Raw genomic sequence first — 27173 nt, 5'->3', positions numbered from 1 at the left:
AATGCTAAGCTTCCCCATCATCCCAGTATTGGGGACTGGCAGAGGCACTGCAAGCTCTGAGTACAGTATCAGTGTTGTTGCTTTCTGCTCCAAGCTTTCTGTTTTTCTTCACTTGCATGAGATGAGATTCAACTCATGATTAAGAAATTCAATACAGGCATGCAAATATCTGTGTGCATACGTATGAGTTAAGTATCTACTATCCCACTAATCTAGTCGGTACAGTCTTTGGAGCTCAGAGGGCAGTTAAGCTCAGTGAATGAGCTTTACTGGATGGCTGGCTGATCTGTCATGCTATACCTGAAAATGCATTTAACTCTCCACTCTTATAGATTCATTATTACATTGATATTCCAGCCACTCTCTGCATCGATGCCACAAAAGAAGAAAGTGGCAAAGCTTGAGTTAGGAACAGGAATTCCTGTTTCCATGGATGTCAAATAAGAATAAGAAACTTATGTGTCCCACTGTGCCCAATACTTTGTTATAGAGGACCTTCCTTCAGTAATACCAGCTGCTCCATTTAGGAGAGAACTAAAGATTCATATTCTTTGAGGATATAAACATGTGAGTCCCAACAGAGCTGCTTAGCACAGACTTAACTGCTTTGCTAAATTGCATTCTGCATGCAGAACTTCTCATTACTGCAAATTGGGTTTTATTTTTCTAAATGTACTTACGTATGCTGAATTCTGTGCCGTTTCAAATTACTTACTCGACTAAATAGAGGTCTTTCTTCAAAGAAAACCAAGTAAAAATACTCCCTGCCATATTGCCATTTTTTCCTGCAGGTTTGATAGGCTTGTCTTTGTTTGAAACTGTCAGGTTAAACTGGGATAATGTAATCTGAGATATTACCAAGTCAGTTGAGCAGAAGGGCCGTCATACATTGAGTGGAGAAGCATTGTTGCAGATGCTGGTGAAACACTTCAGGAATAAAATTGGGCAGGTCTGGAAAAGGCTGATAACCTCCTCCAAAGACTTCAACTTCAGACTTCAAATGAAATATCACATGCTTACAGATGATCGTTCTGAATTTTGAATGCTGATTAATTGCTTATGGTAATGCAAAGCAGCAGAAATACTTTAAAACAGCATCAAATTTACATAGGTACAAATACCATGTGCTATTGTTATTATTTACTTGTGTAAATCAGTTCTGAGGATACAATGACCTCTACAGAGCTTATCCAAAGTTCACCTTCAAGGAGGACGAGATTCATTCGCCATGCTAACAAAACGCATAATTTACTAATGAATGTGAACTGGAGTTGAAAAAAGAGCACATATAACTTATCAGTACTATATGCTTCAGCTGTTCCTGTGTTGGGCTTAGCAGCTGTGTTATCACCATGGGTTTGCAGCCCACTGGGAGTTGCAGACCTTTCAATACTCCTGTGGAGGTGCAGATCCTATAGAAACTGCACATGACACAGCCTCTGTAAGCACCTTCCCTGAATCACTTTGAAGTTATTGACATCGAGACATTGAAAAAACACTATTATAAAGGAACTTGACTCTAAGCAATTGACCATCCCACTCATTTCTGTCCGGACCACATATCTTGTCATGTGTTAAACCATCAAGGCAGCACCTGACATTTTACTGTTGAAATCCACTTTCTGTCCCTCTTCCCTCTTCCAAATAAATTGTTAAAAAAAATCATCCCAGAGTTCACATAGAACTATGTGAGAAGCCCTCAAATATATTTTGAAATGCAGGTATTAAAGAGCATAAGACCTGTGGCAGTGGTTTGACTGGGATGTAGCTGAGTTACAGGGAGTGGTTGCAATTCTGCACTGTGAGAAAGGGCATGGCAGTGAGCATTTGGCCAGCTGGGGAAGGTGTGATTCAGAGACCATGCTGGTCAGGTTGACATACAAAAGGCATTTTCATCCACGTGACACTGGTTCAGCACCAGGACTCTGGTGATACTCTCAGTGAGTATAATGGAGCCATCTACCCCACAAAAGCAAAGAACTGGGGCTTGAATCATGTGCACCTAGTGCACTATGAGACACCACGGGGAATCTTAAGTATCAATATAGGGCTGGCAAATATGTAACAGAACCTATGGGACATCTGTGCCCCTGTGGAGCAGCAGCTAGAGAGTGAAGTTGCACCAGGATGTCCATCATTATCTGATAAAAGCCAATCCTTTGGGTGGCATTCTGACTGAGATAAGACCCTTACATTGTCATGTTTAAAAATGGCTATTTTCATGTCATCTCTGAGATAATCTGAGATATCCCCATTCTTTTATAGAAAGAGATAGTCAAGAATATTCTGCATTCGGCACTCAGTGGCCTTCCCTGGATGTCCAGCTAATGCCATTTTATGGTGTACAGGCAATGGGCCAGAGCTGTGAAGCCTTGTTGCCTGACTCATCATCAATGCCAAACTACAGCCTGCTTGTTTATGGAGCATGAAGGAAAAATTAAGAGTCTGATGAAGAAAAGGTTTATAGGAACAGCATCAAGTCAAAGTGGACTCAAAATCTGGTTTATTTTCCAGGGAAGTTTGGTCAGTCTATTAACACAATATTTTGTCTGTGTCAATTTGTGTATCCCAAGAAAAGCATTCCTCCATGCCACCACTGTACATTTGATCCACTGCTGCTGTTAATGTGATTTTAGGCCTTGCATCTTTTAGCACAGATCCCTTCTTCTCCTCTTTGCCTGTGAATAAAGTGAGAGCAGCTCAACTACTTTGCATTCTACACAGTAAGAAGTCCTTTCCTGGCTGATTGATGTGAGCTTGTTTTGCAGCACCACTGGATTGGTGAATGGGTCATAGGCTACAGACCAGTTTGTTAAGGAAAACTGAAGTGCAGTGTTGTCGCATAGAGTAAGATGCAGTGATGACTCTGCACTCTTCACTTACATAAAAAATAGGAAAAGTTCAAAAAATCCTCCTAGATTAAAAAAAAAAAAAAACAAACCAAAAAAACAACAAAACAACTGGATAGTTCAAAGCAAGGATCTGAGACCTTTGATTTTCTCCTGTCTAGGCAGTGATTAAACACTCTATGGAAAAGATCTCTCTTCCATTCTTGCTGTAATACTTCATGCTTTTAGCTGGAAAAGTCCTGAGTCAAGTGCCCTCTATTACAGCCAAAACTATCACCATCTCAGGTGCAAATTGGTAGAGCTCTCTGTGGAGTTAATGCCAGAAAAATCAGGAAGAGGCTTGTACAGTGATAATATTTATCTTCTGTGATCCAGAGATCCCAGTCAACCTGCCAGAACTGAGCCATATATCTGGCTCCACAGGAGCTGCATTATCAGGACTCACTTCATTACCCATAATGGAAAACCCACTAAACTGTTACCTGGACCTGGAGTGTACTGGCAATGTTCTTGTGGGGTGCAGGTTGCGTGTAGCCATGCACCTTTTCCATACACAGTTGCAAGTCTATGACCATACAATAGGTTCATTGGGAATGGCATCATGTGACTTTTCTTCTGAATGTCCCACTCCATGTGAAAACTGAGATCATTGCATAAAGTGCTCATGTTCACACTTAAAAGTGAGTGTGTGATGGAGTTTGAGATGGCACAGACACATAAGATACAGTCCAGATTGGAAATTGCTTTTTCACTTGGCAATCCCACCTGTCTGAAAGTGCTAGATTAGGTTGGAAGCATTGGCATTGCTTATAAAAGTATGTTCTTTTGCAATGTAGGGTCAAAAATAGAAAAAAAAAAGCCCTGTCCTGGTTTGAGGTAAAACAGGAGCCATTTTCTGTTTTGTAATTTTACTTTGCAGCTAAGCCTTTTCTAACTAAATGAACTTTCTGAAATTAATAGCATCTTGTGCAAAAACTGTTTGCTGTCAGAATGATAAGACCCGATTAGTCGTAATTTATGCCAAGGAATGGTATGCAGAGAGGCTCTTGCTTGTACTAATTGCTATAACACCCAAGGCCAGCTAACTTTGTTATTTGCCCTGTTGGAGGGTCGGCAGTGGAAAGCATAGAGGGATCCCACAAGCGGAGAGGAGCGGACAGGACAGGTGACCCAAAACTGACCACCAGGGTATTCCATCCCATCTGCCTTATGCAGACTCTGGGACTTTCGCAGTGCCTGTCAATGACGTGATCATCGTTCTGGGAGCTTGATACAGTTTCATATATATTGTATATATTTCATTATTTTATCTTTTAAATTATTTTATTAATTTATTAATATTTTCATTAAAGTAGTTTAGGGGATTTTTTTTGTAATCTAATAAATCTCTTTCTCCCTTTCCCTCTTCTCCTTGGAGAGAAAGGTGGGGGAGAGCATCTGTTGTTCGCTTCAGTGGCCAGTCTGGCCCGAACTACAAGCAGCCCCAACTTTCAAAACTCCCAAATGGGTTGAAGTCTTGGGTGAAGAGTAAAGATTCTCTTTTCAGTTCACTGTAAGAATATGCCGGGCCACCGAGTTAATGTATTCACCTCCCTACCTAGAAACCCTGTATTACACACTACAGAGGTTGTTTCTGGACAGTGCTATCTTCCTGATATTAGAAATTCACTTTCAGCTATATCACCTTTAGAGGACCTAATATATTAGGACTAAGGAGAATTTCCGTACTTTATTGGATGTGGGGGGAAACTGTGACAAAGAATGAGGAAAAGACTGAGGTACTTAATGCCTTCTTGGTCTCAGTCTTCAATAGTCAGACCAGTTCAGAACCCAGCCCCCTGAGCTGGCTGACGGGGATGGGGAAGAGGTGGGGAACCATAATCCAAGAGCAAATAATTAGCGAGCTTCTACACCACTTAGACACACACAAGTCTATGGGGCCAGATGGGATTCACCTAAGGGTACTGAGGGAGCTGGCAGAAGTGCTCACCAAGCCACTTTCCATCGTTTATCAGCAGTCCTGGCTAAGCAGGGAGGTCCCGGTTGACTAGAAGCTAGCAAATGTGACGCCCATCTACAAGAAGGGCCAGAAGAAGGATTCAGGGAATTATAGGCCTGTCAGCCTGACCTTGGTGCCAGGGAAGGTTATGGAGCAGATCATCCTGTGTGCCATCACACAGCATGTATGGCACAACCAGGCAATCAGGCCAAGTCAGCATGGGTTCATGAAAGGCAGGTCCTGCTTAACTAGCCTGATCTCCTTCTATGACAAGGTGACCCATTTAGTGGACAAGGGAGAGGCTGTGGATGTTGTCTACCTAGAATTTAATAAAGCTTTTGACACTATTTCCCACAGCATTCTCCTGGACAAACTGGCTGCTCATGGCTTCGATGGGCATACACTTTGCTGGGTCAAAAACTGGCTGGATGGCCAGGCCCGAAGAGTGGTAGTGAATGGAGTTAAACTCAGTTGGTGGCCGGTCACAAGTGGTGCTCGTCAGGGCTCAGTGCTGGGGACAGTTCGGTTTAATATCTTTATCAGCGACCTGGACGAGGGGATCAAGTGCACCATCAGTAAGTTTGCAGACAGCACCAAGTTGGGCGGGAGTGTTGACCTGCTTGAGGGTAGGAAGGTTCTACAGAGGGATCTGCACAGGCTGGATCGATGGGTTGGGGCCAATGGTATAAGATTCAACAAGGCCAAATGCTGGGTCCTGCATTTAGGTCACAATAAGCCCATGCAACACTATAGGCTGGGGGAAGTGTGACTGGAAATCTTCCTGGGAGAAAAGGGCCTGGGGGTATTGGTCGACAGCTGAATGTGAGCCCACAGTGTGCCCAGGTGGCCAAGAAGGCCAACAGCATCCTCGCCTGTATCAGGAATAGTGTGGCAAACAGGACTAGGGAAGTCATCATCTCCCTGTACTCGGCACTGGTGAGGCCCCACCTCGAGTACTGCGTTCAGTTTTGGGCCCCTCACTACAAGAAGGACATTGAGGTGTTGGAGAGTGTCCAGAGATCTACAAAGCTGGTGAGGGGTCTGGAGGACAAATCTTATGAGGAACGACTGAGGGAACTGGGGTTGTTTAGCCTGGAGAAGAGGAGGCTGAGGGGAGATCTTATCACCCTCTACAAGTACCTGAAAGGAGGTTGTAGAGAGTTGTGGGCTGACCTCTTCTCCCTGGTGACAAGTGATAGGACGAGAGGAAATGGGTTCAAGTTATGTCAGGGCAGGTTTAGATTGGATATTGGGAAACATTTTTTCACTGAGAGGGTTATTGAACATTGGAATAAGCTGCCCAGGTAGGTGGTGGATTCGCCATCCCTGGAGATGTTTAAAAAAAGGGTAGAAGTGGTACTTAGGGACATGGTTTAGAAGTGTTTTTTGTCAGGGTAGGCTAATGGTTGAACTTGATGATCTTAAAGGTCCCTTCCTACCTCAGCAATTCTATGATTCTATGATTCTATGATCTTTCATCTCTCTGGACAGAACACTGTTGGTGATGCTTAGAAAGGTACCTTCCTGGAAATTCCTACTGAGGATTTTTAAGCATTGACATGGATGATTAATGCTTTTACCTTAGGCTCTTTATATACTCTAAATTCACTTTACTTCTTTACAGGGTTTACTGAAGGCTGGGCACTTGACTGCTGAATTACATGCTGACTTTCAAATGTCCTACACTTTTATTTCACAAAATTTAGCAGAAACCAATGCCTGAATCTTAAAGTTTACCTTCAAGTGGCTTCACACAAATTTGTTAATGTCCTTTGGAGAAAGTCCTGTTAGAGACACTTCTGAAACTCATTTGATTTGTGGTTATTGCAGCTGGGGCTGCTGGGTAATGTGATTCTGCTCTCTGCTGTTCCTGCTTTGCAGTGCTGCATGGCCCACGGTGTTTCATAGTATACGTGTCTCAACTCAATTAGCAGCATGCTGCCAGCCAGAGATAAGCCTATGGACAGGCACACTAGTCATGGCAGATAAAAACCCCAAACAATAGTTCAGTCCAATGTCATTCACTTAATATAAAAATAGAATTAAAGCCACTAACAGAGCAACTCAGAATATTTAGTTGCAACAATCAGAAGCTTTTCCATCCTTATTCGAGCCACAGGAGGATAGGAGACATCTAAATCCTTGTAGCTAATGTGATAAGATGTCCAGGCTTCTTCTTGTAACCTATGTAAGCTGGGCCTTTCAGAGCATCTTTAAAAATTATTTCAGAGACAAGATGGAAATGGGGTCTTATTGGATGGTTCCTGTCTTCCAAACTGGGAAAAATCAGGCAGGGGAATATACTGCACTGTGCTTTCTATTTTGTACTCTTATTCCAGCAACCCAGGGAGATGTGTCAGGCCATTCTTCTGAAATGTCCCCTACAGCAGAAAACCCAGGATGATGGTGTTCATGCTGTCTGACATTGCTGACCCAAAATACTTTGTACCAGCGTGCCAGACTCCCTAAGGAAGCTGGCAACAGAGGCACACAGGGCACTGAAGCAAGTTTTTAGGAGCAGACCTGAAGAAAAAGCAACAAGACGAGGTGCCTTAACTGCTCTCTTGGCTAGTATGGGGATAAGAGGACAGAGGAACTGTCTCATTTAAAAGCTGTTCTTTTGCACCTTAAATGCCCTGCCTGGCTTTCATTTCCCAGATCTTGCTTTCTAAAAAGCTTTCCAAACAGGGAAACGGCAGTGACGCCCATTCAGAGGAACTCCTGCCAATGAGAACCCAAGGTCATAAAAAACCTGGCATGAGTAAGCATTTAGGCTTTTCTGGCTCAGCTTCCTACTGGGAGAGGGACAATGGCTCTCATTTCTGTCCCTAGTGTCATTCTGGGCTACCACTTCATCACCTGCCAGATCAGCTGGCATGCCAGTGCAACTAGGGATCTTTTGGGGAACTTTATTTCCTAGGGTTTCCTCCAGCATCTTGTGAAGGATTTCTGTCTCTGACATGGTAGCAGAGCAAGAGCGCAATTCAGCTTACTGAGCATTGCATTTCTACCCTACCCTTGCTGTATGATGGTATGGGGCCAGGGGCTCCTGCCTGGAGCTGTAGATGTGTGTGTGTACTCAGTGGAATCTGTGGATGCACAGAAAGAGGAACCTGTGAACATCCCTACCCTGAAGCATTTGCCACTTTTTTACTCCTCCTCCAGGACCTCCACTGAGTTTTTCAGTGCAGTTCCCCATACCTCTCTGCACAGTGCACTTTTGTAACCTCCACAAAGTCTTTGGATTTTTCCTGTCACCCCTATCTCAGTACTGATCTCTTACAGAGTAACTGGCCTATTGCTTGGAATAGCAGAGATGCAAGAATCTAAACATCAAACACTGAGTATTCCCAAGTCTGTGAAAATCAGGCATGCATTCCTTTCTCTCTGAAGAGCTGTTCTCAAATATTTGGTAATGTCATTTTTACAGTGTTAAAAATCCCAACTCAAGCCTCTCATTAGCAACTGTAAAGCAATCAGTGCAAGATACTGCAGATGTTCTGTGAAAACTGAAATTTGGATGCAGAGAAAAAGGTGGTGGGTAGGAATATAGAGCAACTGAAAGAACTGTGAGAAAAGATGCATTTTTAATCCTTATGGATAAAAGCCAATAGCTGAAAAAAATAAGGTTGTTCCAATATGAAATTTGGGAAAGCGTGTGTGGAACCACGGTTTTAGAACCATATTGCATTGGGAACCATAAACCAGAAATTGAGCAAAACACTGCCAGATTTTCCTAATATAATCTTAGAGAATTCCATTAGCATTTACAGGGTGGCAGAACATAATGAAACTAGAACACAAGTTTTAAGGGAAAACAAGAAAGGACCAAATGGAGGAAAGCAGAAAAATCTCAGATTCATATGAACATTTGTAAACAGAGGAAATTCCAGTGGCTTGCAAAAAATGGTACTGAAGATGTGAGAGCAAGCAGGAGTCTATGCACTATTGCACCGGAGGGGATTTCTTACTCATAACTGTTCAAGAGGTTTTCCTGCCCAGAGCCTGGATCATTATTTTGTAAGCAGGATCCTCGACCACATGTAGATGTGATACCTAAATTTACAGCAAGGGATTTCAGAGAAACCTGGTCAGGTAAGAAGTGGGCTGGTATGGCTAGTAGGCTAATTCTTTCAGTAATAAAAATATATAAATATTATTAAAAGGGGGTGTTTGTAATTATATCCAAAACATGGCTGAACATAAGGGGTAGCATTCAGCCAGTTTACACAGTAAATATCTCCATAGGAGCCAGTCACTAGAGTCTTTCCTTACAGTTATAGAGAAGAAATTGTCTCTGTAGGTTCTTCTGACCAGCTTGAGCTGTCTACTTTAGAACAATGAGTTGTACGCTAGAAGCACCATGTTCCTCTCTATTAACTGCAAGTCTAATTGAGATTTAACATTTTGCCACACAGCACAAAAATTTGCCAAAATGATGCCAGATGTAAATATGGTTTGGCCTGCCTATGATGTATCTAGTCCTCCTGACAGCTTCAAAAGGATTGCTACATTTTGGCATAGATTATAAGAAAATTACTATGTCAACTGCTCCTAAAGCAGATCACATAAATCCTAATCCTAAAATTCTATGATTCTAAAATTTTGAAGCAAGAAACGGTGAACAGTATACATGACAAGCACCTATATATGGAAAAAATATAAGATTTATCAGCTAGATCTGCATTATATTGGCTTCAAATGAAAGCAGATATAGAAGAAAAACTCAAATGTGAAATATTAAAATAAATCAAAATTTATCAAACAAAACAGTGTGCGATGTTCATCCATGCAACATGAGATTCATGGTCTAGCATAGTCATAAATTACTTCTTCTTTCCTGGTAAAAATATGTATTGGTTTTGGAATACTGTCATAAATGGTACAATTAGAAAATATGAATGTTAAACATGTGATTTCCAATAACAAGCATTCATTTACTAGACTAGTATATTAGTTGTGACAGTGACAAAAGAGCGCTGCCATTTGGTGGTCTAGATCTCATACATACAGCAAACTAATCAGGATTTTAGGCATAATACTGCAAATAGGTACAATGTAATAAGCTGTGAAAAATAATGTAAAATGATAGCAAGGATGATTCTAAAAACTGAAGAATTAAATTCAGATCCTCATTTGGCATATCTGATTTACAGTCTTGAAGTCTGGACTGCCACCTGCTGAAACACTGTTCCATAGGAAGCTTAGGCTTAATAAGACTCAATTTTCATTACTAAACCTTGACTTCTACCCTATTTCTTTCTTCTTACCCTTTGTGTTCTATGTCCCATGGATAGTATTGTTACAACTGAGTAAATTTGAGACTTTCTCCCTCTCTGCCCCTTGATTCCCCAGGTCAGTGTCAGTCTCCCCTCTGCTCATCCTCTGTGAATTCAGCAGTTTCTTTCCCTGCAATATGCCTGTTAGGATTTTGCAGTCAGGCTCAACCACTGGACCCACACTGCTGCCTCTAAAAGATGAAATTAAACAATATAGACTCAGCTATTGTCCTATTGCTATAGGACAGTATAGACTCAGCAACTGTCAAGCAATTTAAGAGTCTTCACGTTCGCAAGGCCACAATATGAGCATAGTTGGTAAATATGCCCAGAATATGGGCGTAAGCAGCAAGGTGAAGTTGTACCTTGTTACCATCCTTGCTGAGCAAGGGGATTGATGAAAAAAAACATGACAACTGTGTAGCAGCTTCCATAGAAAGGGGACACCAGAAGGCTTGCAAGCTTCATAAACACCAAGATCCGAAACAGAAGAGGCTGCAGGGAAATTGGTGAGGTGCATAGCATCAATGGAGATTAAAATTCATGAAGTGCTCTGTACGTCATTGTCATTTCAGATGCTAAGGGAGGATTGCTGAGATGTGATTTGATTCACTTGCAGCGGGTGTTTATCCTTTGGAAACAGTGCAGTAGAAGGATAGCTGACCCTTCCGAGATGTATTGCAGTTATGTATCCCAACACAGGCTTTTCACCCCTGCATACCCCAGAGTACTGCAGGAAGGAGCAGGAGCCTGGCTCTGTGGTCTGTGTGGTTTTTGGGACTGGTGTTCCTGCTCAGCAGTTGCACCTCCGAGGCACTCTTCCTGGCTGCATTCATGCTCTTCCTGCAATGGGGGGTTTAGACCACATTCACTGCTCAGACTTGCCCTCAAAATTATTCATGGTGACTTCTGATCTCCAGTCTCACCCTCCCACCCTATTTTTACTTTTTTTATCTTGCATGATCTGTTGTTTTCATGGATGGGCTCTCTGAGCACTGGGGCTTGCAGCACGGGCTGTGGCTCGTAGAGCGATTGACCTAGCAGCACCCTTTGTCCGTTAATGCCAACGTTTGGGTGTTTTAGTGACCAAGGAAAATCCTTTTCACTGTTGTGAGACTCCTTTTCTTGCACATCAAATACATGGGTGCGATCACTGGAACATCACCTCCATTGAGTTTGTTTCATGGGAAAAGGAGACAGGAGTGAGCCGTATTGCCTTGTTCTACGGAGCACCGCTACCCTCTAGTGGTAAAACCACAGTCATTTTTAGGCAAAAGATGACGATTTCATTACTGACTTATCTTCTGTCTTCCTCTTGGACAAAAGTCTGCACATCATTTTAATTGACAGTGCTATTCTGTTGAATGATATCATAAATTCACGCCTTTAGTTTTAAGTAATTTCCTTGGACTGTTTTCAGTGCGGTTTGCATTTCATTAAATTATTTAAATGATACTTGTGAGCTGATGGGTGACCGAATTTTCACATAGTGTAAAGAAATGGCTGTAATGGAAAGCATCAAGTAGCAGTAGCTCAAGGCTTTAAATGGACAATTAGTGATGGTACCACTTTAATGGCTGTAATGTGGCAGGTCATAGGTGGTTTATAGCTAATCAAAGGAATCATGTTGTCTCGGTTGAGTTCTCACCAGGGTACCTGGATCATGGGTCTTGGGAGGCCAGTGAGCCACTGGCTTTGTAACTGCAAGGTGGAGATAGCAAGGTATGGCGTGACAAAGCAAGCTTGAAGGCATGGCAGGAACATCACAGAATTGCTAAGTTAACAGCCTAATGTCTTCTTGAGCAGCATGAGTGTGATTATAGGTAGATGGCAAAAGACACATTCTGGACCCAAAGGCTATTTCCTACCAACCACATAACCCTCGCTCTAGAGTATGGCTGGTGAGTGAGAGAAGGTGAAACTTGTCAAAGAAATCCAGAATTATTTAGCATGAGCAAACACATTTGTTTCTTTTCTAACCTTGCTCAAAATGACTGATCTAAAATTTTCCTGTCATAGGAAACTTCAGTGTGAATAGCTAATGTTAGGAAAGCCACAGCAAAGTAATCCTTAAGGATTTTCTGTGAAGTGTTTCACTGTTGCCTGTTCTTTGCATGGAGGGTGCTAGTTGATGCTGTTTGAGGGAAATTCCCCCCCAAAAGGCATCAGGAGCTATCTGGAGCTCACCTCTCTCCCTTTACTCCAGCTGCAAAAACGTTGCAAATCCACAGAATGTGCTCCCTTAGCCCTAGGTTTCCCCATACATGAAGGAAAAAAAATCCCAAGACAGCTGAGAGGACACATGTCTCTGACCTGAGCCCCCTTCCCCATGGTCCTTGCTCACAGCACCACACTGCAGGCTGTGGACTCTGCTCATTTCACCCAGTGAAACAAAGTGGAGTTTTATTCAGCAAGAAATGAAATCACACTTCAGGTATCAGATTGAAATTCAAAACAGGTAGTACACACTAAACACAGTTTGAGTCTTAACAAGCTTTTTTCCCTGGATGATTTCAGTACCTAATGCCTATCATTTCTTTGATGTACCCTAACTATGAAAGCAGGGGATCCAGAGCTTTTATGGAGACGTCCTTCCAATTTATTCACTAAGCTCTGAAATATTTCCATGGCCACCTGCCCCTCTGTTCCTGCAGATCAGGTTTTGGGAGCACATTAAAATGCCTATGATCCGGGTACACGAAGTACTAGAATATGAGCTTCCCCCAGTCTGCTTCACAGCAATCACTTATGAGACTCCCTTGGTTTTTCTTACCTCTTTATTTATAAAAGATTTTGAATAGCTTGAACCTGGGAATAGTTTTACAAAGCAGATCAACATGACTTTAGATTGGACTGAATTGGATTTACCAGCAGTGGGAGTTAAATTTTCTGTCAAATCTCTGTGTTCTGGAGCCTCACAGACAGACAATAGCAGAGGGGCAGTGATTTATCATGCACTGTGTTTACTGGAAAGCAGAACTTTACCCTCTCTATTGTGTCTCTTTCAAACCTTTTTATCTTTCCATCTGCATAGAAATAAGTGAAAAAGTGGAAAGAGAAAAAGAAATGCAGTGCAGTTTTCAAGGGAGGGTTTGTCCTGGTGCTGCGTTGTATTGAAGCATTTACTGTTTCTCAGGTATCAGGATGTGCCAAGTAGATTTATTCCACTGTAACTGCAGTGCCATTTTGTGAAGAATACAGCACATCAGCTTGGAATAGACCTCCTGAGCATTACAGTCCTCTGCCATACCATACAATCCCTTCCCAAAATAAAGGATTATCCATTTCCTTCCTGAAGAATGCGATCAAGTTAATTAATGCACATCTGTCCCAGAACCATTCTGATTTAGGATCTTGCCATGATTTCTTGACTGCCAGCTCCTCCCTGTTCAGGTTGAGAATCCTTGATCTTTGTGAGAGCCCACCTCACTGCTCACTAATGGGAAGTGGCCATCCCTGAAGGTCTCCACTCAGGTTTTTATAGGTAATATCTCCAATGCAAATACAGAGAGGACTAACAATGCTGTGGGTTTTCCTTTTATTTCATTCCAGATTTCTGATTGTCTTGGGGTGTTTGATCTTAGCTGTCCTGACGACTTTCAAGGAGTATGAAACTGTTTCGGGAGACTGGCTCCTCTTGCTGGTAAGTAGACTGGCTGCTGCATCACCCTGGTAATGTCCTTGAATTGAAATCAGCCCCATCAGCAGTGATGGAAACTTACTCCAAGCTTTGCCTGCAATAAGATTCTTCTGTAGGTCCTGGAGCAGTGACCATACACTTACATACTATTGGAGAGTTCCTGGTCCATTGTCAACACTGACTGAGTAAAAGTGAAGTAACGAGAGGAAAAATACTATCCTGAGACTTTTAAATGATGGCTTTTCACCATTTGCATAATGGTTCTCCCATCAAAGTATCAATACTTCTCCTATTTACCATGTCAGACCTGAGCATATTAGAAAACTAATTTTTGGGGGCTTCTACCAATCCCAGTATTTCTTTCAAGGTAGATCATCAGAATTGGACTCAGGAGGTGAAACAGGAGGTCTTTTTGTTCCCAATAACAGCATAAGTGAAATTGTTGTGAGCAGTGCCTCCAATGACTGTCTGTGAGAGAAAATATGTTTGCTGCAAATATATTCCTTTCTCTGTCTTTCCAGCATGCTTGTTTTATAAATGCTGGAGTTCATGCTCAAGACTGTATTTCTGTAGGCCTCTCATTTGGCAGAAGAAGAAAAAAAATAGGAAAAAAACCCTCAGTAATTATAAACATGATGTATTCATCATTTTATGAAAATTACCCTAACAAAGAACTTCATCTGCTCCCACAGCTATCATGAAATAGAGAGCGCAATGTCTCACTTAAGCTGGCCTTGTAGAAAAGCATCCCTAGGGAAACTGCACAGCAAGACTAGTTCCAGGATCTCAATTTCCATTTCCCCGTGTACCCCACAGAGATCCAAGAAAGAACTAAATGCCAAAAAGAATTAAAGGTGAATTCCCCTTGCATGTTCCTTCTCAAAAAGCGCCTGTATGGAAACACCCTTATTCCCTAGGGAATGTGAAACTTGCTTGGTCCCTGTTACCCTGCTTAGACTCATCTTTTCACATTTGAAAAAGCCTGAAGTAATTTTTCCTTCTCCTGTGCTTGTTTTTATGTGGCGCTCAGCAGTTTCCGAAGTGCCCAGCAGATGTGGGTATGAGTGTCAGGAAAAAAAAAAAACTTTCCTCCTCATCATCTATTCACAGAGAGGAAAAGTAACTGCGTGTCCCATGCTGCCCTTGGCCCATCTCCACTGAGCACCTCAGAGAAGCTCTTTCCTCCTTATTCTCTCCCCATGCTTAGAAAACATCTTGAGCAAGGTGGAAAATCCCATTCTTCCATGCACCAGAAATTTAAGGGAATAATATATGCCTTAAATTTGTCTTATATATGCCTTTATCATCGCCTTAAATTTATAAGCATATGAATATACTGTATCCTGTCCCTGTCTCTATAGATACGGCTGCATGAATGAGCTGCTGGTGGGTAACCTGGGGTGTGGGTACACAGTGCACTGGGGACTTTGCAGTCACCACTCACATATGTCTTCTCATTTTGTGTGAAATAGGAGGTCTTTTTGTGAAGTAATTGCCCTTCCATCAAGGCAGGGTCAGCACTCCACATTTGCCCTACAGCAGAGGCACATCCTTTCTGCGGAGTACTTAGGCTGTAAAGTTATGTCCTACTTTGCCTTGCCTCTCCCATCAACCAAGATTCTCCTCCCCACTTTTTTCTTCTCTCTCTCTCTCACACACGTACCCCAACACTTGCACCTCATCTCTTTCCTTCAGCTATCTCTATGTATCCAGAATTACTGCAAAACTTGTTACAAATCTAACAACAGTTTATGTCTTTGATACAGGAAACTTTTGCCATTTTCATCTTTGGAGCAGAGTTTGCCTTAAGAATCTGGGCTGCTGGGTGTTGTTGTCGCTACAAAGGATGGAGGGGAAGACTCAAATTTGCCAGGAAGCCTTTGTGCATGCTGGGTAAGTACATGCTCTCTACTACTGTTTTACCCATTATGTCCTCAAACCAGGAGACCTTCTAAGCCAGTTTAAGGGGGATGTCCAAGAACGGGCAAATAGCAATGCAAAGAGCACTGAAATCAGATCTGCCCTTTGTGCTAGGAGCTCTGTCATGCTTAGAGTAGTTATTTGAAGTACCTGGCAATAACAATTCATTCAAGACACTCGGGTGGCTGGTCAGTGAGAAAAAAAAAAAGGACCCTTCTACTCTTCAATCACATTTTTCTTGTCCTGTGTCCCACTGCATTTTTCTTAAGATCATCCCAAAATATACTCTGTCTGCCTTCAGTTTCAAACCACTTCAGATCCCAACACTGTGCCATCTTCCCCCACCCTCTTTCATATTCAAATGTTGTGTTTTACCTTTGTACTGTTGGTCTGTATTTGTAAACAAGTATCTTTGTGATTTCACCCATGTTGTCTGTCAGGCTTGGAAGGCACTGCCATACAACTATGATAAAAATACTCCTTATTCATGTTTGAATCCCCTCCTAAAACTCCTCATTATGTCCACAAATCAACCAGCCAACATTTAGAAGCTCGCTCTGCCCTGAACACCTGTCATGAACATCCACATTCATTCACTGTTTCCAGGACTCTCATTTATTTTGATGCTTTTCGGGCCAAGCACTAGCTTTTTGTCCGTTATTTGTACAGAACATAGCACTCTGGGGAGCCGTGGTGCTGCAGTTATATGAATACATGCTGCCCTCTTCCCTCTTATGAGGGATTATGAGGCTTTCTGGTGGGTTCTGTGCATGACACTGACTGTGTGGCAGGTGGAGATATCTGTTAAATTGGCAAGAGAGGGCATTTTAGGTTTAGATTGGACATTAGGAAACATCTTTTCACTGAAAGGGTTATTAAACATTGGAATAGGCTGCCCAGGGAGGTGGTGGATTCGCCATCCCTGGAGGTGTTTAAAAAAAGGGTAGACGTGGTACTTAGGGACATGGTTCAGAAGTGGTTTTGTCAGGGGAGGTTAGTTAATGGTTGGACTTGATGATCTTAAAGGTCCCTTCCAACCTCAGCAATTCTATGATTCTATGATTTTCAGGCAACTTTAAAATTTTCCTAGGGAAATTTGCAACATAACCAGATGGATTAAGAAACAGGTGATAGGGCCACTTTTGTTGGCAGGCTTTGTTCTTTTTGCCTTGCAGATATCTTTGTGCTGATCGCTTCAGTGCCAGTGGTTGCTGTTGGGAACCAGGGCAATGTTCTGGCCACATCTCTCAGAAGCCTTCGCTTCCTTCAGATCCTACGGATGCTCCGAATGGACAGGCGGGGCGGTACATGGAAACTTTTGGGATCAGCCATTTGTGCACATAGCAAAGTAAGTGAGGAGCTTGCAGGGCTCAGATGGGGTTTGGGGGGGAGATGTTGAAGTGAAAGAGAGAGGATGCACAGGTACAGCAATGCCTTGGGATTATGTCTAGTAGTTCAAGCAATAGTTTTGTCATTTCAGCTTTATTCCGTCCTCCATTCTCTGAACCATTTCTACCCCTTGTTTTACCCTTCTCTACTCAATAGTGGTGCTGGGAAGTGACAACAAAGAGTGTTCATTCTCACACGCATTACAAAAGGAATTTTGCCTTTACACTGAATGAGAGCAGGGACATCCCTTTAATGGTGAAGTATGTTGAAATCTTTGACAGAAATGCCTCTGTATTTGGAACATGTTTGTAGTGGCTTCTCAGACTTGCCTGATCAACAGATGGAGCGGGACTCCAGAGGGATGGAAAGAGGCTGGTTAGCAGAAATGTGGTTTCAGAGGGAGCTACTGGTGTAATTTCTCTTTGGAAGCATGGGCCAGGCAATACAAAGATGCACACAGTGTGAACCCAGACAGACAAAATTTCTAAAATCATCTTTGCTCAGTCTAACTTGAAGCTATAGTCAGACACATCCTGTCTCACACCAGACAGATACGTTGTGTTCTTGCATTTTCACCAAACATTATTACAAGTTAAAAACTATCTGCATAAAAATCCTCTAGATGAGATTTCTCATCTGCACAGGGTGTAGAAAAATTATGTATACTCTATGCTACATACTGCTTTTTCTTATCCATGAATGACATTCCTGACATTTTAGGGCTTCTTGAAAATTAAAATGCCAGCTGGCACAGCATAATTAGACTTTGCTTCTTTGTAGTGGCTGATAGGGATACCCACCCTGCTTCATTTCATACCAACTTCTGTTTCTTCCCCATATAAACTTGCTACAAGGCAGGTGACACATCAACACTTATGTCAAAAATGTTTCTTGGGAAACTGAGATCATTGAAGAAGTCTATGTGACAAAGATATTGTTTCAAATTTGTTTAAGGCTTCATTGTGTGGGATTTCATTCAAATGCTCCTTGTTTGATTCTCAACCACCACTGTTTGGACCTCAGCTGGCTGCAGGAGATAAGAAGGGGTTGCAAGAACTTTGCTTCACTGGAGACACTAAAGAAACAGTTTTGATAACAAGGCTACCCAACAAATTTCCTTCTGTGGTTGCACACCAGAAATCAGCCAAGAAAGTCGACTTATGTTGAGACTCAATTTTGAAATTCTCAGCTACAACCTTTTTTTTCTTTCTTTCTTTTTTTTTTTTTTTTGAAAATGCAGTTCTCAGAAAACAAAAGGAACGTTGATTTTTTTACCCACTTGTGAAGACCTTCAGAAAAAAAGTTTCTGCTTTGTTCCAGACATTGCTGGAATTTCAACTTGGGTTGCTGCATCTCCCACCTCAGTAGGCTTAGCCACACACTCCACTGTAGTCACTCACTCTAAAACAAGGAAGCTCAGGTTTGTTTTCACACAATTTTCAAGGTCTGGTCATATTGCATCAATCCATGGTGAAATCATACATCAGAACCTGCTTTGATATGCCTAAAGAGAAGAAACCGCATCCTGCAGCCTTGGCTCTATGGAGGTAGGAAGAGGGCAGAGCTGTTGATTTGCCTGCCAAAACTGACCAAGCTGAGGGGCAGCAGGAGTGGGAAGAGTCAAGGTCAGGGACAGAATCCTGCAGCACCCTGTGTCATGGGTTTAGCTAAGTCCTTAACCCAACTTTAAGCAGAACTACAACAACAGATTGCTCCAGGCTATTCCCAAGGAAGATGCCATGTAAGGGCTAATTCTTGTAAATCTCTGCATTATTTGCCAATAAGTGCTGAGGTGGGATGATCATGGACTGTGACCAAGCCAGCAGTGACAGCTCTGCTGTTATTGTCAGTGCTTCTTTCTTCTCCTGACGTTTACTCTGACACTGGGGGTACTGAGACTGTTTTCAGGCCCTCCATTGTCCATCTGTTTCTTTTGCAGGAACTCATCACTGCTTGGTACATCGGGTTCCTGACACTCATCCTATCCTCATTTCTTGTTTATCTGGTTGAAAAAGATGTTCCTGAAAAGGATGCTAATGGGGTGGAGATGAAGGAAGAGTTTGAAACCTACGCAGATGCACTGTGGTGGGGACTGGTAAGTGACTCCAAAAATGCCTTATTCCCTTCTTAAAAATTTCGTATCCAAGAAGAGATAAAGTATTGGTGTTAAGAATTACAGTATAAGTGCTGCTAAATTTGGGCGAAGAGCATGTTACCGGTATAACATTACCAAAGTAGGGATGCCCCTACAACCATTTAACAGAACTTATATCCCTGTTGATACCCCTGTTTTCAGTCAAAGGCTCTTAGGTGCTTCAAACCCTTTCAGAAATCAGTCTGTTCTCCTGGCTTCTGGGAAACCTCTCTTTTAGAGGAGTGTCTCTTTGGGTATAACTGCACTGGCAGAGCCTATGCTTGTGGGAGATCTAGCTCTCATGGCAGCAGTATCCTGCCTGTGAGAGCTACGGCCTCCAGAAAATGGCAAAACCAGAGCTGACCAAACTGGGAGGTGCTGTTGACTCCTTTGAGGTACAAGAGGCCTTGCAGGGGGATCTAGATAGATTGGAGCATTGGGCAATGATTAATGAGATGAAATTTAACAAGTCCGAAATGTCTCTGGAAAGAATAACTCAACACTTCTTTTGTGTCTTAGATGCATTCCTCAAGAATCAGTAAGGGGATGCCAGTGGTGGTAGGATACTGAGCAAGAGGGACCTTTGATACATCTGTTCTTTTCTCTTCTGATGAAGAGAGGAGTATTGGTTAGCACCACTGCTCATTTGATCACAAAATATTCCTTCCACCTGGTAGACAGAATTCACGTTGCTTTGCTACCAATAGTTAGGGGAGTCTATATCATGCTGTGACTAAAATTCAGCAGCATATTTTTTTATTTACTGCAGTTCATTCATAAATGGCAAGATCCCTTCCCATCATTATTAATCAAGGGGTTCCAAGTGTTGCATAGAACACCTGACTATTTTCATATCCTTACATATCCAGGACATTTAGGTAGAGTCTCACTGGTGAGAAAAGGTACACAGCTGGAAATTAGCAATTGTGCAGGAAAGGAGTAAGTTTTCAGAGTCATCTTTGTTTTACAAAGACTGAGACTTCAGGGAGAGGTAAAGCTTTGCAAGCTGTAAACTGGCAAGTCCCATTCCTAACTGCACTGACAGTGGGTAGGAGACTCATTCTGCATACGGTGTCACATGGTGTTCCCTTTCAGCAAATGCATCCTAGAGAGGCAGCTGCTTTAAGACTAAACCCATTCTCCCTGGTGCAATGCCTCTGGACTATGATGTCATTAAAAAAAATTGGTTGGCCCATTGCCAAGATCCTATTTTTAGAAGCTGTGCATGAACACCTGTGGAGCTAAGTGAGTTATGCAGGTGTTATGATGACATTTAAAGCAGAGCTGTTGGCTTTGGTTTTCTTATGGAAAGTCCTGATCATTCTGCCCACAGATCACCCTTGCTACGATTGGGTATGGCGACAAAACCCCCAAAACATGGGAGGGACGGCTGATTGCAGCTACGTTCTCTCTCATTGGAGTGTCTTTCTTTGCTCTTCCTGCAGTAAGTACTTTCTCCCTCCTCTGTTAGGCACAGCCCAGCGCTGTGCACTTGCACAAAGAAGGTAAACTGATCAAAACTGCCAGTGGAATCAAAATCCCTTTTTAAGAAGTGATTTGGACACTTGAGCTGGTCTGTATCAGTAAATCAAACTCCTTTCTTCCCAACTTTGCATAGAGCTTATTGGGAATAATATGTCACCCTGATACTCCTCCAGGCATGTGTGAATCCTACTCTGGCTGCTTAAGAAATTATCTCTAAATTGCTTTTGAAAGTATATTTGTTCTCTTATGTTACATAGGCCAAATATTTGCCTTCTCTGCAAAGTCCTCAGGTAAGAATGAGATAAGATCTAGGTGAGATGGATCAAATAGCAACAGAAACCATCCCAAGTCCAGATGTTAGGATATTTAGATTGAGACTTGGAAAGAATTTCATGGAGGATGAGAGGTCCCACACACCCAAATCACACAAGCTCACTTTCACCGTACCCTGAGTGGAAAGTAATACACCACCTGGACACCTCCATCTTGGAAAGGCAGTAGACATTGAAGAATCCTGTTGAGGACTTAAAATGATTTGGTGTGGCCTGTGGTCTTTGAGAGGGTCATGACAACCTTGTGTCTCATAAGCAGAGCAGCCGGAAAGGCATGCTGTACCAAACAGAGGTTCCATGTAGCCATCTCCACCTCCACCCACAGACCTGTTTCTTCTCATCACTAATCCATTTTTTCTCAGTAAGAAATGTCTACAATCTTGCATCACTCTTTGCTTTCAGGGTATTTTGGGCTCAGGTCTGGCACTGAAGGTTCAGGAGCAACATCGTCAAAAACATTTTGAGAAACGAAGAAAGCCAGCAGCTGAACTCATTCAGGTTTGCAGCCACTTATCCCCTCCTTGAAAAAGTGTTGTGTATGAAGACTGCTGCATCATGTTAGCAATGGCCACCACTTCCCCCCTGCCCAAATTCTCATCTCCCATTTCAGGAGGTGAGAAGCTGTGTTTGTAAAGGTGTCATTTTTTTTTTCACATCAAGCTAGATAATCCAGAGGTCCTTACAGTTTTTGAGGAATCTTTCAATTCCCAGAATATCTTTCGGAAGAACAGTGTCTTTAGAAGAAAGGGTCTCATCTGCTAGCTTCTGGAAACCAACCAACTTCTGCATCAGTGCCACAAAATCAAAGAAAACAAGCTGTCGAAAACATATTCTTTCCAAAATCCAGGTTTTGTCAGTTCCCTTAAAAGAAAGCTTTTATGTTCAAATGAAGTTATGTTGTTATTGATGTGAAAACAGCAATAGAAGTGACTTTTTCAATCAAGGCAAACGAGGTAAATATAAATAGTATGTGTGGTTTGTAAAAACTGAAACAAATCCTGGATCTTCTGTTATGTCACTGGATGATCAAAGGATTCAATGGGAAGAGACTCCTTAGCTCACTCGGGGTTCAGTTATGGCTTTAGTTATGAATTCAGAACATTAAACTTAAAATTACTAGTCTAGGGGCTGACAAATTTTACAGGAGTTACTCTTATTAGGTGTGGAGCACACCCGGATGGCAGTGAAGTAAATGGCAGCATTTCCATAGCGGGACAGAGAAAGTTTCTGTGATATCAGACGGAAGCGTTGGTGCTCAGGACTGCTCAGGATCAAACCAGTCCTCAGGAGAAACAGGCTGAGTGGCATATGATGTTGTTCTCATTAAAAACACTCCTTAGCAAACAGAAGGTACTGCAGAGATGAGTTGTGAATTGAATTCACCTTTTAAATTAAAGCATCTCTATTTAGCAGGTAACTAATTTAGCTACAGTTTTTTTAGGTACATGCTTAGAGAATTTTGATTGGAACTAAATGCCGAAATAGAAAATGGCTCAGCAAAATTTCCTCTGACGGTACATTACATAGTAAACTATCTTAAGCAATTCCAGAAATATTGGAGCAGTCCAGCAATGCTTGATGCTCTTTTAGATATACCAGAGAGTAGAATAAAATCAGTTTAGTCAAATATAATGTCTTCTTGATGTTGGTGGTTCTCTCCATGTCCTGTCCCCTATATCAGCCCTCCCAGATGATAATCCAGGGTCAATAATTTTGCCATATAGTGACACTCATTTGGTATGGCTGATTAGTAATTAATTTCCCAACAGTGACTCACATGCATCATTATGTTCTTTGAAACAATGTGGCTGCTCTCAGGCTGTGAAATAGCTTTACCTAACACTATTTCCTCTCCCTTGTAATTCAGGCTGCCTGGAGATACTATGCTACTAACCCCAACAGGATTGATCTAGTTGCTACCTGGAGGTTTTATGAATCCATTGTATCATTTCCATTTTTCAGGTAAGTGCATTGTCCACCTCTCCATCATCATTTTATGTGAAGTAAATTCAGGACAGGAAACGTACACTTTATATATCATCTAGAATCATAGAGTCATAGAATGGTTTAGGTTGGAAAGGACCTTGAAGATCATTGAGTTCCAACCCCCCTGCCATAGACAGGGACAACTCCCAATAGACCAGGTTGCCCAAGGCCACGTCCAGCCTGGCCTTGAACACCTCCAGGGATGGGGCCTCAACAACCTCTCTGGGCAACCTGTTGTGCCTGTCAAGCAGGCACCTTCCTCACCTCGAGTTCTTAACATTTTAAAATGTTGGCCCTATGAAAGCCTAGACTTTTAGCTACTGACTAATATAGCTGCTAATAATGGACATTACTTATCCAAGTTTATGCTTTAAACATTCATTCTGGATTTGCTGTTATGCCTCATTCTGACAAAAAGTGCCCTTAAACTACTGCTCAGCTCAAACAGAGGTCTCCACATGTTAGTTGCTCTCACTGCACTAATACTGCAGCTCCAGCTGTTGCGCAAAACTGACTTGAAGAAACATTTCAGGCTCCTGCCTTGACAAAGGGCAAATTACAAATATCAACTGTTTCTTTGGTTTATTAACAATATATTACTTTATGATTGGTTTCACTTAGGTCAAAAAAGAAATCTCTAAGAAAAACCATGACAAGTGTTTAATTAAGGCTCAGTACATTTCTTTCCTTTTCTTTATCCCTTCTCACTCTCTATCTATCCCCACATTATCCACTACAGAATCATTTCTAGAGGATTTCTTGACCTCAGGTTTTGTTCAGAGAATAATTCTCAGGCTTGCCTGGAGTCTAGACTCATTACCATGACTTCAAGCTTGTTCATTGTATGTAGGCTCTTCTGTGATTCAAATGTGACCTGAAATTTAATAGGTGTTTTGCAAATAAGGCCCTGGGAGAGAGGGCAAGGGACTTCGCTTCTCACCAAAGACTAGATTGCCAGTCTAAGCAGCACAGATTGGTTTCAGGAACCTCTATCACTTTCTTTGGTTTATGGCTGTTTGAAAATGTCGCTTTTATTCTGCTGTCAGTGATGGTCACAGAACAAAAGAGGTATAAACCATTAGCAATATATTAGAAATTCCTGTTTGAAAAAATCTGCTGAATTTATTATGTAACTCTTGTCTCCTTGCTTTCTTGTAATGCTTCCTCTCTGCTATAAAAGGAAAGAGCAATTGGATGGTACTGCCAGGTACGTAGCTGCCATTACTATAGCTCTGTTTTAATACAGTTATTGGAGGGTGCAGGTTAAATGGATCTTTGTGGATTCATGAGCTGTTAACCAAAACATGCTACTAACACCACAGATAGTCATTAAAAATGATTAACCAATCCATTTCCTAATGGCTTGCTTTTTTTCCCAATTTAACACAGCTAAAATACTAATCGTACAAATGCAGTGTTGCTTGTTGATTGTCTTTAAACAGCTTTATTGTTCGTTACGATTAATCATAATCAAGATTTCTCCTGATCCATGCCATAAAGTCAGAGTTTAGCATCCAGGTTGTTCTGGGGTGAATTTAAAGTTCTGTTTCATGCTATTGCTCAACAGTCCTGCACAGAGCAATGTTGCGGTGTAAGGGATCAAGTCTGTGGCGATTCATCATGTGCAAAGATTTCATGATGATAATTACCGAGATGGATGGCTAAGATGGATCAGCAGGATAGTCAATCTCTCTAGCAGTACTAAAAAAGCTACATTAGGTTTGAGGCCTTGTCCCACCCCTGCTGAAATGGATGGGAAAGCTCCCAGCCACTTTGGGGAATTTACAAGCAAAGAGAAAGAAGCAGTCGTCGATCCTAATACTGGTCAGTCACTGAAGACTACAGCAGAGCAGTCCTTGTCAGTCAACCTGTGAGGTCTCAAATGGAAATGATATATTCATAACCTCTTCCAGCTAAGTTGCAAATTCAAAAGCGCATAAAATAATTCAACCTCTTAGGTCAAAAATGTGAAATACCTAATGCTAAACTGCTGTCAGTGGATCACCCACAAAGAAAGGCATTAACGATTAAAGGAGGAATAGTTCCAAAGACTCATGTTGAAGCTATTTCCATTTGCATCTCCATTTACAATGCAGAGAAAAAGAGCAAGAAGTGTAGCAAAAATTGAAAACTGTTAGTCAGAGGTCAGGCCTGGGTTCCAGTCCCTGGGTTCTTAAATATTTCATGCAACACATGACAGCTTCAATAAAGGAAACTCATAAAAAACCCAAATTCACACTTCCTGCTCTCATATGAATTTTTGGGGTTCAAGCCTCCTTTACCAGAAAAGAAAAACCTATCCCAAGTTTTCTTATGATACAGGCAAGTGCTGTAGTGCTGAATTATTGGGAAAAGATGACTTCTTCCTCCTGCCACCATCATCATGAGCTCACTTGCTCCTCTTCAAAGACTGCCTGGATGGGATTTACCCAGTTTGCGAACCCTTGTGAACCTGAAGTACTACACATCCACGTTACTGCCCAGGCTAAAGAGTCATGAACAACCTCAGTTGCACTAATGTAGATGTCTGGAGATTTTAGCCAACTCCAGGGTTGTCAACAGCTGAATTTTGGCCTGTAGTATGTAGGAGAAAGCCTAGGAGCTGAAATCCTTTTGAGTATGTAACTCCATACCTTGAGCCAAAATGTGTTCTGACTAAGATGCAGCAGCAGATTAAAATAAGGCAAGTGAATAATTGCTGCAGTTTGCTGTTGGTTACAGCTCCCCTAGAGAAGCTCCTGCACCTGCAGTGACACAACAGTTTGTGGAGTAGCTTCTAAGTTACTGTATCTTTCAGGCCAGTAGAAGAAATCATTTTATGTTGACGCACTGGATTAAAAACTGAAAAGTATGACTCCCAGCTCAAGATTTTTAAAATTTTAATCCCAAGACCTCTCATTCTATCTGGATATATCTTGTTTTTATGTTGTTACATGTGTAATAACCTTCAGCAAAATCATCAGTAAACCTGCAGCAGAGCCTTCCTGTTAGCATGAATGTGTTTATGGAAATAAGCATTCAATAAGAGGGATTGGAAGCCCTCCAGGTAAACAGAAAAATGATTGTACTTGTGGGAGCATCCACTAACTTCAGTAGACATGGGACTGAGCCATAAAATCTGGTGGTTTTGACAATCCCACCTCCCATTTCTCATAAAACTCTTATTTACAGACCAGATAATTAAAAAAAAAAAAATCATCTTCCTCCTACAGTGATTTAGTATAGAAAGTATTACTCGTGTTCCACTGCTGTTTACATTTAAGGCTGTATTGAAATAAATGAGCAATAAGGGAGTGTGGTTCTAGTGGAGAGAAGAGCCCATAAGTGCACTCAGTCTCCAGGTTCTTGCATCAGTTAAGTACTTAATGGGAAAGCTCTAGTGCTAAACTACATCGCCTGAACAGTGGCTGATAAAGGAGAGAGAAGAATTGGCCCAAAGCTTTCGTAGAAGAGTCAGAAAATTTAACTAGTTAATAAACTGCAAAAGAGGCCTGTCTGTGTGAAAATTTGAGGATGCATAGTGCTTTAAGTGGCAGGGTTTCTATTCTGTGGTGCAAAAGGTCTTTAGGAACTCCATGGTTGTAGAGTTGTAGATCCTTCTAGGATCTCTCCTTGGAAGCAGGAGCTGGCATCACAACAATGTCACAGCTAGATGCAGCTCCTTGTTATTAGACCATTTGGGGAAAACACAGCGTAGACAACAGAGTGGAAAAGTCCATTTCAGAAGCTGGATCCCAATGCAAGGCTGCAGGGAAGGACTTGTAATAGCAGAAAGCCAATTAAAGTTTGGCAGCAGCCCAAGGCATTATTGAAGCTCCCTTTAAACTAAAACTCTGAAGATGTGAGATATGATGAAGAGAACATTGGACTACCCTTGAGCTAGATAGTAGGCTGAGTCCTGTAAGAGTGAAGGGAAGAGGTACATATCATGCTGCTCTGTTAAGAATAGCATTTTCCCCGCATGCCCTGTGTAGTCCCCCAAACCAGAAGGTTCTGGGGCTGTGGTATTCATTGCTTCCTGGTGGGGAGTTTACTGACTTTATACCAGAGATGCCACTAGCTTTTTCTTCCTTAATCAATGCCTTAAACTACCAGCACATGAAATCTCAGATAGCAATTGCTCTTCTGCACGTATTGCAAAGCCTTTTCATCTGTTTAGC

The 27173-nt window shown here is 41.9% G+C and overlaps 1 protein-coding gene across 2 annotated transcripts in view; it reads left to right on the top strand.

The window, feature by feature from the left end:
- KCNQ3 (potassium voltage-gated channel subfamily Q member 3) overlaps positions 1-27173 on the top strand; it is a gene marked incomplete at both ends in the record, with an annotated part of 201366 nt that overhangs the window by 155853 nt on the left and 18340 nt on the right. For both annotated transcript variants that reach the window (XM_082480058.1, XM_082480057.1), the window contains 8 exons: positions 13680-13770; positions 15534-15660; positions 16863-17035; positions 19016-19171; positions 20544-20654; positions 21430-21525; positions 22895-22989; positions 24194-24220. In XM_082480058.1, the coding sequence (XP_082336184.1) occupies positions 13680-13770; positions 15534-15660; positions 16863-17035; positions 19016-19171; positions 20544-20654; positions 21430-21525; positions 22895-22989; positions 24194-24220 (876 nt within the window). The remainder of the gene's footprint in view (positions 1-13679; positions 13771-15533; positions 15661-16862; positions 17036-19015; positions 19172-20543; positions 20655-21429; positions 21526-22894; positions 22990-24193; positions 24221-27173) is intronic.

This window comes from Vanellus vanellus (assembly GCF_965231255.1).
Source record: "Vanellus vanellus genome assembly, chromosome: 2".
Lineage (NCBI taxonomy): Eukaryota > Metazoa > Chordata > Aves > Charadriiformes > Charadriidae > Vanellus > Vanellus vanellus.
Note: the sequence above shows the minus strand (reverse complement) of the source record. Positions and strands in the feature narration are given on the sequence as shown.